The sequence below is a fragment of the Camelus ferus genome, chromosome 11, assembly GCF_009834535.1.
Source record: "Camelus ferus isolate YT-003-E chromosome 11, BCGSAC_Cfer_1.0, whole genome shotgun sequence".
NCBI lineage: Eukaryota > Metazoa > Chordata > Mammalia > Artiodactyla > Camelidae > Camelus > Camelus ferus.
The window spans coordinates 24,173,118-24,187,688 of NC_045706.1; the positions used below are offsets into that span (position 1 = coordinate 24,173,118).

Here is a 14,571-nt window from a genome sequence, read left to right on the forward strand (position 1 = left end):
AGTAGGCATTTGGTTCCAGGGGATGAGAGTCACAACAGGAGCTGCTTTAAGTTAGAGAGGGGCCAGGCCCCCTCCTTTTCCCATGAGAATCTTTTATTTGCCCCAACTGAGGGATGGGCGTGGGGTGTTAAATAAGAACTGGAATAGGCAGGGACACTGTACAGAGGGGCCCAGAAAAAGGGCTGGTGGGTGGGCGGCATCAGTGCACCTGAGGCTGGGGGTGCCCGTGGCAGAGCCCTCCTGGTGGCTCAGGAGGTGGGCCCAGCTTCTCTGCTTCCTGTTCCACCGACTGGCTCCCATAAGCACTGTCCTCCTTCACCTCTGCTGGGGAAGTGGACATGGGGAAGGGCATAGGGAAGAATCAAGGCCTTAGGCCTCCTACCCTCCAGGCCCAGATCCACCTTCCAGGTAGGACCGGATCCCTTTACCTGTGCTGGGCAGCTTTTCTCGGGTCTCAGGACCCCTCAGCAGCCTCACTCCCTCCTCCAGGCCCATGTCAGACAGGGCATCCAGCAGGCCCGCCAAGTCCCCACCGGCCAACTGAGGAGAAGGAAAAGAAAGGCATGAGACCTTAGTTATCATTAGGGTGTGGGGTCAGGAGCCCTGGAGCCAATGAAGCACCAGGGATCTGAGAATGGGGAAGGGAAGCTGGGGCGTGGAGCACAGGATAGGGACCGACTGACCTTGTAACTGCGCAGGAGGCTGCCGCTGGGTGAGGCTGTCTTTCGATATGTGTCCACCAGGCTGCGCAGCCCCAGCCGTTCTGCCAGCGCTGCCCAGCTGCCCTGGGCTCCTGGCCCGTCTAGCAGATGCTCCAGGTTCTGTAGGACCGTATCCTCGAGTGGCAGCTCTGGCCCTGAGGGGGACACAAACATAAACATATCAAGCACAGACACTGGGATACCACCTTTCTCCCCTGGTAACCTGACAGACAAGGCAGGCGGGGCCAATGGGGCAATTTACAGAGGACGGGGATGAGAAAGGGAGACCTCCTTCAGGGGCCCTGGAGAAGAAGAGACCTCTATAAGCAGGGGTCTGGGTTCTGGGGTCTGGCAATGGGTGGGGAGAGCTCACCTGCAGGGCTAGGTGGGGTCAGCGGGGGCGCCATGGTGTCCTGAGCAGCATTTAGCAGCAAGGTCTTCACCTGGGGAGACAGCCTCAGCCTTGACTACCCACCATTGCAGTCCTTAAGCGCAGGTACCAGATACTCAGGACCCCATCTATAAGCCCAGCTGCTCCATTCCCTGGTATTTCTATTCCCAGGCTGGCCGTACCTTGCTGCTGCGAGTGAGGTCAAGAGGTGTGTGGCCCCGGAAGCTGCCTCGGGTGTCCCTCTCAGGGCCCTCGGAATCTGAGTCACTACCAGAGGTTGGGGGCGAAGGCAGTGGGCATAGAGGCTCCTCGTTCTCTGCGTGGATGTCAGCACCTGGGAGAGGGAGGTAGTCATAGGGAGGTACAATAGGAGCCCACATTAAGGACTGCAAAGTTGGGGGACTGGGAGGCATCCCTTTTCCTTCTGCCAACCCCCATATGCCCCTGAGGGTGAGACTGACCAGCCTTCAGGAGGAGGCGGGTGAGGGTCGGGGAGCCTAATCCAGCTGCCAGGTGTAGGGGTGTGTTTCCCGCAAAGGTGCGGGCATTCACGTTGGCACGGAGCTGTGGGGTGCAAGGGGTGGTTGATCACAGCACAGACTGATTGGCTGCCCCTCACCCTACAACTTTACCATCCTTGGTCCTTCCACAACCCTTGGCCCCATGCCTTCCACAATCCTCAGTCCCACCTTGGTGACCAGATGGGTGACCAACCCCAGTTCCTCCATCTCAGTGGCTAGATGCAGGGCTGTTCTGCCCCCCTGCCGCTCTGCAGCCTCCACGTCAGCCCCGCTGTCCACCAGCAGATCCAAGCACTCGGGGCTTCGGGCACGGACCGCCAGGTGTACTGGGTACAGCCCTAGTGACACAGGATACTCAGCCTGCAGCTATGCCCCCAATGTGGTCCCTTGACCAGCTGACCTCGACACCTCATGTCCACTCTAGGCACTCACCAGTACCCTCCCTGGTCCCCACCACCCTTGCCTGCTGGACCAGATGAGGTGATGAGCTCACCTTCGAAGTCTGGCATGTGCAACAGTTGGGGCATGGTGGGAACCCCACTCTGAAGCAGGGCACGCAGCAGGTTGGGGGTGCTGGCACCTGTACGGAGCGCCAGATGCACTGCTGAATCTCCATGACGATCCAGCAGTGATGGATCTGCGCCCACTTGCAGCAGGAAGCTCACCACACTCGTCTGCCCCGTTATCACTGCCAGGTGCAGGGGCGTCTGGGGAGGCACGCAGAGTGAGCCAGGCCTGCTCCTGGCCTAGACTCACCTGACTTCTAACCCCTACCCCCCTCACCAGTAGATGCCCCTCACCTGGTGCAGGTGGTTGGTGAGGTTAACAACGCCGAGGTGTCGGGCGTGGTAGATGACGTGGGCTATCTGCTCAATGACGCTGGTTTGCCCGTGGATAATGGCCAAATGCAGCGGCCTGGGGTTGGGGAGTGAGACTCTGGCTTAGCAAGCCCAGCCACTCAGAGCATCCTCTACCCTCAAAACCCCACCACCTCCATAATCTTCCTCGCTGGGCCCTGTCCAGCCCAGACATCTCCAAGGGCATCACTGCACCTGAACTTAATCCTTCTGAGCACCTTTTGGGGTAAGTACGTGCTATTACTCTGCCCCTGTAACAGCCAACAAAACTGAAGTCTGCAGAGATTAAGTATCTTGAACAGAACTAGTGCATGGCGAGGCTGGACTTGAAACCGAGTCTGTCCAACGCCGGGGCCCTGGCTCTTTTCTTTACAGGTCCTTTTCCCGCCCCACACCCCTGTCAAGGGCGCCGAGCTCGGGACCGCACCCCCTCCCGCCCACCTACGTGTCTCCGTTCTCGTCCTGCGCCGTCAGCAGGTGGCGCTGTCCCGCCAGCAGCGCGCGCGCGTCCGCCGTGACGCCGTAGTCGAGCAAGGCTCGGGCGCTGCGCTGCGCCAGGCCGAACAGGCGCGCGTTGTATTCTTGGGCTGGAGGCGACAGGGGGCGTGGGTGTGGGCGCGGGCTAGCTACCCACTCCCAGCTTCCCGACAACCCGGATTCCCGAGGCCATACCTCGATGCAGCAGCTCTGGGGCCTGCTGTTCGCGCTGGGGGCTGCCAGAGGGGTCGCCCGGCTCTGCTGCTTCCTCCCCAGCACCCACGCTAGGCGCCCCGACGGCCATCTGCGCTCCGCCCCCGCCTCCCGGATAGCAGCCCATGGGGGCCGCACCGGACTGGTAGGGGCTATAGGCCAAGGAGGAGGGGAAAAAGCCGAGGCTGCCACCTGTGGATACAGGCAGGACTGTTGGGAGAGGGCACCAGAAGGGCTCTCCCAGATTTCTTCCCCCACAACTTTCCTCCCACTTACTCCTCTCTCCCCTCTGTCCCCCTTGCTGCCACCAGTACCCCCTCACCTCCTCCTCCAGCTCCTCCATAACCTCCAGCCGAGCCCCCAGAGCCTCCACCCATGTGGGAGCCACCCCCAAAGGGCTGGGAGAAGGTGGGCAAGGCTTTCCTCCGCTTCCGTTGCACCTCCTCTTTGTCTGGGGACAGAGGGAAATGAGATGTTAAAACCCCAACTCACCCCACCCCACTAAGACCTCCAGAGCCCGGTTCCATGTTTGGTAATGGCCTTTCCCCCAAAAGCCCTCAGGCAGTCTCCTAGGACCACCTCTTCCTGGGACCTTCCCTACTCCTGATTTGACTAATGGGTCCCCTGTTCTAGTTCTTGGGACCCTCCAACCCAGCCCCTACCCTCCAGCCCCCCTGGGATCTTCAGCCCAGCTCCACCTTCCACCAGAGGGTAATAGGTGAACTGTTTGGAGTCAGAGACATCCCCCCCACGCTTGCGTTTCAGTTGCAGGAAAACTGTTACAGGACGATCAATCTTCATTTTGTGATAGGGAGGTGTCCGGAACACAATGGCATACTGGAGGAAAGGAGAGCATAAGATGTCACTGAGGCCTTGGCCTAGTTCAGGCCCAGGCCCAGGCCCAGGCCCAGGCCCAGCCCCGGCCCTAGGATACCTGTTTATGAACATCTGTGGGAGAGAAGTCCCCAAAGGCCTGCCATCCATTCTCATCATCCTCGTAAAACCGAACCTCAATGTCATCTACAGAGAAAATTGGAAGTTTGGCCACAGCTCCTAGTAGAATCCCCAGGGCCATTTGTCCTGAGGCTGTCCGGGTCCCCAAGCTTGACACCCAATGTCCCTAGCTCCCAGCCTGGGCTCCAGCCTCACCTTTCTGCACCTTGTCACAAAGCAGATAAACCTCGTCTCCACCCCGCACGGAGCCAGCTGTCTTGTCCATTCGAGAAATTTTCAGGTTGGAGGCTCCCGGAGACTCTGTGGGGATGCGATATCAATTACTTGAGATGATGTAATAGCCGTGGTCCCAATTCTAGAGCTGGGTGCTTTGTATCATCTGAACAACCCCAAAAAGTACTGGAACTGCTAGTATCTTCATTTACTCAAGAGGAAAGCCATTGTCAGAGAGGGGAAATTACTTGGTTAAGATCAATCAGCTCATACATGGGGGAGGCCAAGTCCAAACCCAGGCCTATCTGACTTCACAGTTTGGGGTTCCCCTCCATGCTCCCTCTGGATACTCACTGCTGTCGTGGATGGGCTGGGAGATAACTGGCTTCAGGGGCAGGGAGAAGGAGCCATCGCTGGCTCGAAGGAAGGCAGAAAAGCGCAGCCGCACAATGCTCAGATCCATCACCTTCTTCAGCTCCTTGGCCTCCTGCTCCAGTTCCCGACGCTCGGCCTCTGGGCAGTGGGCATACATGTGACCCCTGGACTCCCTCTTTTCTACTCCTTCCGTGACCACCTCCCACGACTCCCTCCATCTTCCCCATACCCGTAAGGCCATGGGGCCTGGAGCGTAGTCGTTGCCTCTGAAGTTTTTGTATCATAATCTCCATCATGTTCTTCTTGGTCACATGCAGGACGCCCAGGTTGTTAAATCTGGGTGGGGGAGGGGAGGAGTCAGAGGCCTTGCAGGTAATTCTTTCCTCCTGAGGCACCCTCCCACTGCCAGGGCTCAGCTCAGCCCTACTTCCTCTAGGAAGCTTTTCTAGTTTTTACTTGGGGTGTGGGTTCTGGGGCCAACCAGAGTGTCTTCCCCTGGTCAGATGTTAAGCTCACAGAGTTGGGCTGGGGCCTAGGACTGGCAAGTGGGAGCCAAGGGTAGGGAGGGGGCACCTACTGGGCAGTCATGTCCTTGGGCCCCACAGACACCGCGCAGACCCCCAGCTCCGAGCATTGTTTGCCCACGAGGCTGTGGGCGTGAGCACGAGGCGGGTCACTGTGTGTTACCAGGTCCACCTCAATCTTGGCCGGTCCCTCATAGTTACAGATCTGTGAGAGGCAATGGCTGTCAGTAATGCCCATGGACACACTGTCCACTAGCCCACCCTCCAGCACCATCCTGGCTCACCTTGACAGTGGGATAAGTCTTCCGGCCCTTTTCGCTGGAGGCACCTGGCAGTCCTCCATGGGAAGGGCCTTCACAGCCATATCGAAATCGGAAGCCCCGCTGAAGGTGCCAAGGCAGAGTGACACTTTGACGAGGAGAGACCCCCCCCCCATCCCTCAGCCAGCCACATCCCCAACCAGCAGTGACCATAATGACTGGACGTGTCTATCCTGAATCACAACCACACCACTGTGATCATCAGCAGCCACCTATCCCAACAATGAAGTGGGTCTGTGGTCAGTGACTCTCCCTGTGGCCACCCAGCTACAACTACCCAGCTTGCCCCTAAAGCTGAAGCCATCCCACAACCATCCCTTCCACTCACTCACCTGCTTAGGCTGTTCCACAATCACGAGGTAGGGGCCATCAGCTGGGGACAGAGGGGCCTTGCTGAGCCAGGACCTCTGAGCCCATTCCCAAGGCAGAGGGCACATGCTCCTACCTCCCCGCCCTCCAAGACAAGGGGAGGTCAGGGGACTTACTAACCTGTCTCTGGGGTCGGCTCCTTGGGCTCCACAATGGATGGGTTGAATTTGAAATCATCATATTCAATGATGCCATCCAGACCCTGGTTTGGAGACAGACTGGGGTGGCAGCTGATTCTGAGCCATCCCCAGAGTCCTCCACCTCTCAGCTCTCTCTAAGCTCTTAATAATCACTCCTTTTCCTCCCCAGGCCCATAAGAAACTCCTATTGGAAGCAGTTTGCAGACAGACAGACTGACTGATAGACAGGCTGCGATAACCTGAGGACATTACAGGCGTAGGGGAGTAAAGGGGATTCGGACAGATAGGCAGACAAGCAGACAGGCACAGGGGGCAGCCGGCTGGCTTTGGGGCCAGGCGGCGTGACTCACTGGGTTGTAGCAACTGTCCATGTCTCTGGGCTAGGCCCGGCTCTGTCCCGTGGCTCCGGCCGGGTTCTGTTTCCCAGAGTTTCAGGCGCCCGCCTTAGGTGGGGAGAAGTGGGAGGAGGGAGAGAGAGATCAGGACCGGAGTTCGTAGAGGGGCCCAGATTTGGGGGAGGGTCCGATCTCTTCCAGCCACCCGTCCGGGCGTGGCGGGCAAGATCCGGTGGAGGGCGAGATCCGGAGCTGGGCTGGGCCGGGGAAGGGGCAGGAAAGTTAGAACAGCTTAGGAAAGTCCCGAAAATACCAGGGGGAGGCGGGGCCGGAGGGGGCGGGCCTGGAAATGACGCCACTGGCCACGCCCCCGAGGCGGGATGGGAGATAGGTCTTTGCTGGCCTGCGGGCGTCCGCAGTGTCTGTGAAAGCAGAGGGGCAACCAGACCCCGGGAGGGCCCCGCGGGGTTTGGGGGGCGCCTCTCTCCTCCCTCCAGGGCAGGCGCCGGGGACAGGAGTGTCTTTCAAGGCTGGGGAGGCTTAGTCCGGGGCCAGGCCCGCCTTCCCCCTTCCCCTCCCCCGTCCTGGAGCAACCATGGGATTTTCTACCCCGACGGAGGCCACGGCTGATTCACCCCGGGGGCTTTTGGGGGGACATTCCTCCTGTAGGAAGTCCTCCTCCCCGAAGTCCTGTAGGTGGGGGCTCTTCCCACTGGGGGCCCCGGTGTTCTGCCTCGAGAACTGGTCTCTGGGGCCACGGGGCGGGGGTGGGGAAGGAAACATGTCTCCTCCTTGGGATGGGCTCCTCTATTCCTTTTCCCCGATACACCTCAACAGCCGTTGATTCCTACATCGCACCTGTTTGGGTACCCAGACTCCCCTCCCCAGTCCCATAGCCTCGTATAATACATGAGTGTGTCTGCACCTCAGGTATACAAGTGTGTTTCGACCCATGTGCTTGCATGTTGTGTGTGCGTGGCGTGAACATGCGTGTACAGGTGAGCGTCCTTAAACTTCTCAGTGTGGATACATGTCTGAGCATGTAGGTAAGGGCACAGGTGAACATATATTTGAGTTTGTGCGTGAATGGTGTAGGTCCAGGCATCTATGCGTGGGTGAGCGAGTCAGAGTGCACGGACGATGCTGTGCACGCACCGGCATACGTGTAGGTGTACATATGGCCCGCGTGTGTGTCTTTGTACAAGGATATCGATGTGTATCCTTGTGTTTTGTTTGTGTGTGTGCTCTCTGTGAGTGTGCAATATGCCGCTCTCCAGCCCTGGGGCTCGGTCAGCTAAGGGCCCGCCTCCCGCCCTTCCCCCCCGCCCCCCCAAGGGTCTGAACCCGGCCACTCACCGCTGCCGCGGCTCCGGCTCCAGATGCTCTCCCGGCCTGACCCACCTCGGACCGGTCGCGACACCTGTCCAGCCACTAGGACTCCAGCCGGGAAAGCCCCTTTTCCGCCCCCGGGAGGGGGGAATTCCCGTGACGTTTCCGTGCGTCACTCTCCATGCCCCTTTTCACTGGCTGAAAGTTTAACTACCGCCCTCACGCAGCCAATCGGGAGTGACTCAGGCGCGCCCCTTGGAGGGGAAATATTCGCGTAGAGCGGGAAGCCAGGCTGTGGATGACAGTCAGGTAAGAGTTCTGGCCTGGGGACCAGCTAGCTGAGGGATCCTCTGATCAAGCCGGCTCCAGTCTTCTCACCCACCCAGGCCTGTCCCAGACGGCTGGCAGCCCCCTCTGCTACTTGGCTTATGCTACACCTAATGCTTGGCCACTTTGGAAGCCGGGGAACCCCAGGGGGAAGCTGGCGGGCCCCAGCCCTGTGTTCCTCCGCCCGGAGCGGGGCCCCGGTACCGGGAAGAATTAGGGGAAGAGGAAGTTGATCTTGCAGTTAGTCCCAGAGCGCCATCTGGCGGAAGCCACAGGGAGACTCCGTAATCGTCTCTTGATCAATGTCTTAACTCAGTCTTCCCTGGAAGAGACAATCTGTACCTAACTTATTCTTAAAAATAGCAGATTAACAGCGGGCTAGACTTTCAGACCTGAACTCAGACGCTCTGCTTCGGGTAAGGGAAAATGAGGTGTTTATCTGAGAGACTCAAGCCTTGTTCATCGATCACAGAGATTTGGAATATTAGAATTGAAAAGGCATCCAAAATTAATAGTTCAGACTTCCTCTGTTGTAGGAAATTGCCCTTTGTACAATTTTCAGCGTCTGCTTCAACACTTCTAGCGACAGCAAGGTCGGTACAGAATTTCATATAGTACTGAACTCGGCGGCTGGACGTCTCTGGTTGGTAGAATTTCTCTTTAGGTGGTACCATGAGTAATCTCCATTACTGGAGGCATCCTCCCTTAGGCTCATGGTAGAACACAGGCTGTTAATTCAGACCTTTCCTGCAACTTTCCCCTGACCTTAATAACGGAATTACGAGCCTGCAGTAGCTCTGTATAAATGGAGACTATTATGGCTCTTGATTTGGGCTATTTCCTGTCACTTCCCCCTCATCTTCATCTTGCCTGCAGATGGAATGTGGCAGATACTGTGTTAAGGTACTTTAGTATATATTCTTATTCTTCCTCCCAGCAACACTAGGAGGTAAATATTACCTTTACTTTACTGATAAGAAAAATTAAGTCTCAGAGAGATGAAGTAACAACACTAAATGCACAGCTAGAAAGGAATAGAACAAGAATCAAACCCAGTCTGTTAACTCTAGGACAAAGCTCTTTACCCTAATTTTGTGTAAAACAAAGCCAGCCTTTCCAAATAACTTGTGGGCCTCCAAATAACTTGAAATCCAGGGATATTATCTACTACATCCCCCTGGTAAGTCAGATCCTTAACCCTTAAATTAAAATGGAATGAGGTTAGATTGGTATACGCCTATTTAGTGAACCTGTGCTGGTTACCATTAATCCCATTGTCCTTCAAAGTGCTGGTAAACCAACAGCTGAAATTGACACGAACTCTTCCAGTCTCCACAATGTCTCTAAAAGCACCCCTAAGGATTGATCTATTTTAGTGATAAGATTCTGAGCTGTAATTTATCTGAAGATTAAAAAAAGAAAAACTTTCATTATAGAAAATTTCAAACATATATATATAGTGGAGAAAATAGCATAATGAATCCCCACATACCCATTTGTCAGCTCCAACAAATCCCACTGTTGGCCTGGAGATTTAAACTGACTCAGAGTTTATTGTTAGTTGCTATAGCCTCACCAACTGCGCTTAAGAAACCTCTTCATTGTTTGTTCCACTAATTTCCAGTCTAATGATTATCTGTTTCTGTCCCCAGCCCTAGCACTACTGCTGGCCCAGAATGGAGTCACCATTAATTTACTCCATTCATTCACCAATAAACAGTGAGGGCCTATTCTAGAAATCAGTGTTCCTGTCTGCAGACAAAAATCGAATGAATGTATATGATATGTCAGTTGGTGATTAAGTGCTACAGAGAAAAGTAGGATAGAGAGTGATAAGGGTTTTCTGTGTAGCAGTCAGGGAAGTCTTCTCTGATGAGGTAACATTTGAAAAGTGACTTGAAATAAGTGAGGAAGTGAGTTATGTGGGTATCTGGGGGAAGAGCATCCGAGATGGAGGGACTAGCAGTGTTTGGTATATTTGAGGACCAGGTGGGAAAAAGTAAGAACTTCAGATTTTATTCTGAACCATCTGAAGGTTTTAAGTAGCTGAATGAAAATGATATGACATGTGTTAAAAGCATCCATTTGGCTGCTGTGTGCAGAGTAAGGTATAGAGAGTATGGGACTATAATGGAGGTGGGGGCAGTAGTCTAATAGGTGGTGTCTTAGACTTGGATGGTGGTGGATGAGGGTGGGAGAAGTAATCACATCCTAGACAGATTTGAAAATCAGAAGCAGTGAGCCTTGCTGAGGGATTGGACATGGGAATGTGAAAGGGCAGGTGGGGGAGGGGATTGGTACAAGAACCTGAAGAAATGGAGTTGTCATTTACTGATATGGGGCAGACAGAGGAGAGGATTTGTTGGGGGGTAATCAAGAATTTTTCCTCTTAAATTTGTTATATTTGAGAGCCTATGACGCATGCAAGTGGAGATGATGAGGGGTAGTTGTACTTAAAGTCAGTGTAATGGATGGTATTTAAAGTTTAGACAGTGGACATCACCCCGTGATTGTGGAGAAAGGAATTGACCAGCACTGAGCCCTGGGGCATTCTCATGTTCAGAGGCTATGGAGATGAGGAGGAGCCAACAAAGGAAATTGAAAAGGCAGAGGAGAACCGAGAAAAACTAGTGTCGCTGAAGCTAGGTGAAGAGTATCTCAAGGAGGGGGTGATGAACTATTTACTTGAACTAAAGTTCCTTTTCCTCAACTAAGCTCAGAGGCTGAGTAGTTCTTGCTTTCTTACAGCCACTTGTCTCCCAAGCAGTGGGCCTTGAACAAAAGTAAATCCCAAGGGCTTCAGAAGCCACATATTTTGTTGTTCCTAGCATATTTTCCCCCACAGTGGGGAAGTGTGTGCACATTGTAACTAATTCTGTAATTCATCCTTCCTGATATCATTCTTATGTGCTTAGAAAATTTACATTTATTCTTGGTCTTGTATGTCTTTTTTCCAGTTTTCTAGTGAATTCTTGGCTTACTATTTAATTGCCTATTTCTTCAAGGTGTTCAAACTCTTATTTCTTATGAGAAGCTACAGAAAATGTATGTAGTTTTGGAGGGTTTCCACACCACCACCATCACCACTACTTTGGGGTTTAGAGTGAGACAGACCAGCTCCCTAACTTCCCAGGGATTTGGCCTCTGAACATGTTGCCTCACCTGTTAAGAGGAATAAATACTTCTACAAGGTTGGGTGCCTAGTGCACTTTGTATTGACACCTATGACTCATGTTAGGGTCTTAGGTCTGCAGCTTTCCTCTGGACTTTTTGAAATCTGCTAGCCTAGAGTTCTTATAGGAGACAACATTAAGACCAGCATTTCCCTCTAGATCACACTATTACTTTCCCACAAATTTTTGTCACTTCCACATCACCAAGCCATGCTTCTTTGTTGGTCAGAATTAAGGCCTGAATATTAGTTCCTCTTGTAGCTTCCTTTGCCTTCTCAGAGATAATACTGTCAACAACACAAGGCATGTATGTGTTAGCTGATCTTTCTGTAACAGAAGGAGACTTCTGACAAACGTTTTTCTCTGCTTCCCAGCGAGGAGGGATTCAGTTTGCAATCACTCCCGCTCCTTTCCTAATATTGCAGACTGAGGGATACAGACTTCATATTTCTTTGTTCACAGGGTGGCCTTCAGAGTTCTATACAGCAGCCAACATTGTTTCCCCCATAGGGAAATACACAGAAGCTTCTAAAGGCAGAGCTGTGGGGCTCAGACGGTAGAATAGAGACATTACAGCAGAAGCCAAGGGCCCGAGTGTCTACCTGACTGTAGGTCCAGGCTTTTCTGCACTTGTACAGAAAAGTGCAGATGCGGCGTGCAGTCTTACTTCTAATTTTCCCAGGGGCAGGGCAGGCAAGGCTTCTAGTTAGTGTGGGAAGCAGGCCACTTGCAGGAGAAGGAAGGGAGAGGGGGAAAGTAGTGTAGGAGCAGCAGGGCTCATGTCAGTATTGTTTTACATCAGGCTGTTTCCATTTCCAAGGTACTCTTTTTACACCTGAGGGAGGCAGTTACATGGACGTCCAGACTCCTGGCAATATCCACGTGGTTGTGCTGGGCAGAGAAGCCTGGGATGCTGAGTGATCACATAGCCAGCTGGGCCCAATGAAGATGGTGAGTGTCCCTAACTCTCCATGAGGGAGGCTAGCTGGTAGTCAGCAGGGTACCACTCTCTGCCCTCCCTGGCCCCCAAAGGGGAATGGGATCACTCTGGAGGAAGAAGCCAAGATGATGGAGATGCTTCACTTGGGAAAGCTTAATAGCATTCTGCATCCACAGTCAGCCCTGCAGGGGCCACACTGCCTGCCCCACGCACACTCCCACTTGTCTTACCCCAAAACAAAGGGAAAGAAGGGGAGGGGTTCTCCAACCATGCTTCAGTGACTAGGGTGGATGGAGGCTGTGGGGTGGGAAAAAATTTTCCCTCTTCAGTTCTGGGCCAAAATGAATGCACTGTGCCAGAAACACATGATCGCAGCTGTGGGCAAGATAGCTCCCTAATCCCTGAGCCCCATGAGCTCCTTTGTGTTCCTGAACCACGAGGCACATCTGGGGGAAGACTTCTGAATAACTACAACTCAGCTCTGGCTCACCTTCCCTTTGACCAGTCTAGGCTGTCACAGGCGTCTCCACTGGAGCAGTTAGGGAAGAAGACAACTGCCCTCTAGCATATCCCTGGTGACAAGGGCACACTGCTATAGTGGTGGTGGTGGTGGCAGCAGTGGTAGCAGTGGGGCAGCGGTGGCAGCAGCATTGGTGAAGGAATCCTGACCAAGTCCCGGCGTCTGGCTGGCTGGTGGCCAGGGGCCATGTGGGCCAGACTGTTGGTCGGCTCGGTTTCACTTCTGTTCGTGCAAGGTTCAAGCCCTAGGTATCCCAGTAACATGCTGCCCACAAGCTCAAGAAAGAAACCAGAGGTAAAGGCAATGATATTGGTACTAAGACATTTATTACATCATAAAAAGTCCATTGTTTGTCCTGTTTTTCCATATGTACATGCTCCTATGGGCAGTCCCTCTGTCCCGCCCCACCTGCCCACACTCCATGGTGCCAATCAACTCTCCAGACTGACCAACTAATGAGTAAAAGAGGAAGAACTAGAGGAGGTGGCCCAGGGCTGATGGGAGTGGGGCTGGGAGAGGGAAACAAAGTGCAGAGTGGTTGGCTTGGTTCTCGATGCCTGACCACGAGCAGGAGGGGCATGAGAGCAGGCACTGCAGGGTTGGCATACTGATGCCTCCCCAGAGCTGCCAGGCTGCAGGTGATACCTGAGTGTGTTCTCAGGTCAGACCCCCAGGAATGGAGAGCAGAGGAGGAAGGTCCCACAGACTGACTGTGGGGACTGTGGGTCTCAGGAGGGGCTATAAAAGTTCTTTTTCAGGTCCCCATCCAAGCAGCAGTGAAACAGCCTGGGCTGGGACTGGAGAGTTTGTGGCCCCTGGGACAGCCGAGTGGGGAGCCAGGGACAGCCTGGTAGGAAGTACTGGTCCTGATCTCTGAGGAGCCTGCCTTAGTTGACCTCAGAGGTGGGCATGGGGTCTGTGGGGCGGGGTGTGGCCAGGAGGGGCACTGGTGAGGTGGCCTCGATGAGAGCGGGGTTGAGGATGATGGGCAGAGTCATGGGTGGCACGCCCACCTGCAGTGGGGAGGCCAAGGGCTGCAGGATCAGTGGGGGCTGAGCCAGGGGTGGAGACCCATCTGGGGTAGGGCTCAGCCTGCTGGGGCTGGATGCCGCTGGTGATCCAGGGGAGCTGCTGTTGGCAGGTCGGGGGCTCTCCGGCTTCTCAAAATCTATAGGGAAAGCAAAGTGGCTACAGTCAGACTCCCTCACGTTCCATAGCTGGTTTACCAAACTTCTGCTCCTCCCCATTCCTGTCAGCAAAATGACCCAGTCTACCTAGTTGGGAGTCTCCTCTCAAAACTATTCTATTCTGATGTCCAGCTACCTTCTCTCTACCCTCTACCTCTTTTGCTGCACCTCTAGTCAGCCTTTTTGGTCTGGACTTTACCAAAATCCCTGAAGGGCAAGCTCTGCACATTCATTCCAAGTCTCTGATCCAGCCTTCTCCTCTGAAGCCTGCAAATCTCAAGCATCCAGCTCATCATAGCTGACCTGGCCCTGCCATTTCCCCTAAGAAGAGCAGGTGAACAGGATCCTCTGGTTCTTCCCTTCCCCTGGCTCACAGCCCACGCTCGGCAGCAATCCCAAGCTACCTGGGCCTCCTCTGAGGCCTCCGACTTCCTGCTTGACACCCAGCAGGCTCACTCAGAGGAACTTACCACAGGTCCCCAGCTCAGAGGGCATCTCTGGGGGAGGTGGATGGCCAGGTGTCCTGGTGTCGCCAGCAGCAGGAGTCAGGTGGGCTGAAGCCAGAGGTTTGGGGACATGAGGCTCCATGGGCACAGGGTCTGGGGAGGGCAGAGAATCCAGATGGTGGCTCTTGCTGCTTGCTTTCAAGTGGAGCCCTGGCTACCCACAAGACTTCCCATCCACCAGGGCACAGAGGACTAGTAG

General features: G+C 54.4%; 2 protein-coding genes across 12 annotated transcripts in view; both read right to left on the bottom strand.

Moving 5' to 3' along the window:
• Positions 1 to 42: 42 nt before the first annotated feature.
• Positions 43 to 8,148, bottom strand: NFKB2 (nuclear factor kappa B subunit 2). Of its 4 annotated transcripts, XM_032491030.1 has the most exons (23): positions 7,747 to 8,148; positions 6,406 to 6,498; positions 6,036 to 6,117; positions 5,879 to 5,919; positions 5,511 to 5,609; positions 5,280 to 5,431; positions 4,932 to 5,038; positions 4,682 to 4,840; positions 4,310 to 4,414; positions 4,095 to 4,180; positions 3,859 to 3,997; positions 3,483 to 3,611; positions 3,143 to 3,352; positions 2,916 to 3,057; positions 2,414 to 2,528; positions 2,107 to 2,320; positions 1,782 to 1,951; positions 1,554 to 1,656; positions 1,275 to 1,426; positions 1,075 to 1,144; positions 684 to 856; positions 429 to 540; positions 43 to 324 (listed from the first exon to the last, which is right to left on the bottom strand). In XM_032491030.1, exons 2-23 carry the CDS (start codon positions 6,424 to 6,426, stop codon positions 200 to 202), a joined length of 2,706 nt encoding a protein of 901 aa, XP_032346921.1. In that variant the 5' UTR covers positions 6,427 to 6,498; positions 7,747 to 8,148; the 3' UTR covers positions 43 to 199. The 4 variants fall into 4 exon arrangements, with proteins under 4 accessions (XP_032346921.1, XP_032346922.1, XP_006183026.2 ...); XM_032491031.1 differs by lacking the exon at positions 5,879 to 5,919 and having other exon boundaries at positions 7,747 to 7,811; XM_006182964.3 differs by lacking the exon at positions 7,747 to 8,148 and having other exon boundaries at positions 6,406 to 6,698.
• A 4,838-nt stretch (positions 8,149 to 12,986) lies between these two features.
• The window catches only part of GBF1 (golgi brefeldin A resistant guanine nucleotide exchange factor 1), a 108,384-nt gene continuing 106,799 nt past the window's right edge, over positions 12,987 to 14,571 (bottom strand). For all 8 annotated transcript variants that reach the window (XM_006182963.2, XM_006182961.2, XM_006182962.2 and 5 more), the window contains 2 exons: positions 14,337 to 14,465; positions 12,987 to 13,847 (listed from right to left, as the gene is read on the bottom strand). In XM_006182963.2, coding sequence (XP_006183025.1) covers positions 13,567 to 13,847; positions 14,337 to 14,465 — 410 coding nt within the window. In that variant the 3' untranslated portion in view covers positions 12,987 to 13,566. The remainder of the gene's footprint in view (positions 13,848 to 14,336; positions 14,466 to 14,571) is intronic.

Coding starts and splice junctions, on each gene's coding strand:
- NFKB2 (XM_032491030.1), bottom strand. CDS start 6,426: ATGGACAGTTGCTACAACCCA. Junction 5,920..6,035: donor GGAGCCGACCCCAGAGACAG/GTTAGTAAGTCC, acceptor CTCTGTCCCCAG/CTGATGGCCCCTACCTCGTG. Junction 3,353..3,482: donor TGGAGGAGCTGGAGGAGGAG/GTGAGGGGGTAC, acceptor CTGTATCCACAG/GTGGCAGCCTCGGCTTTTTC.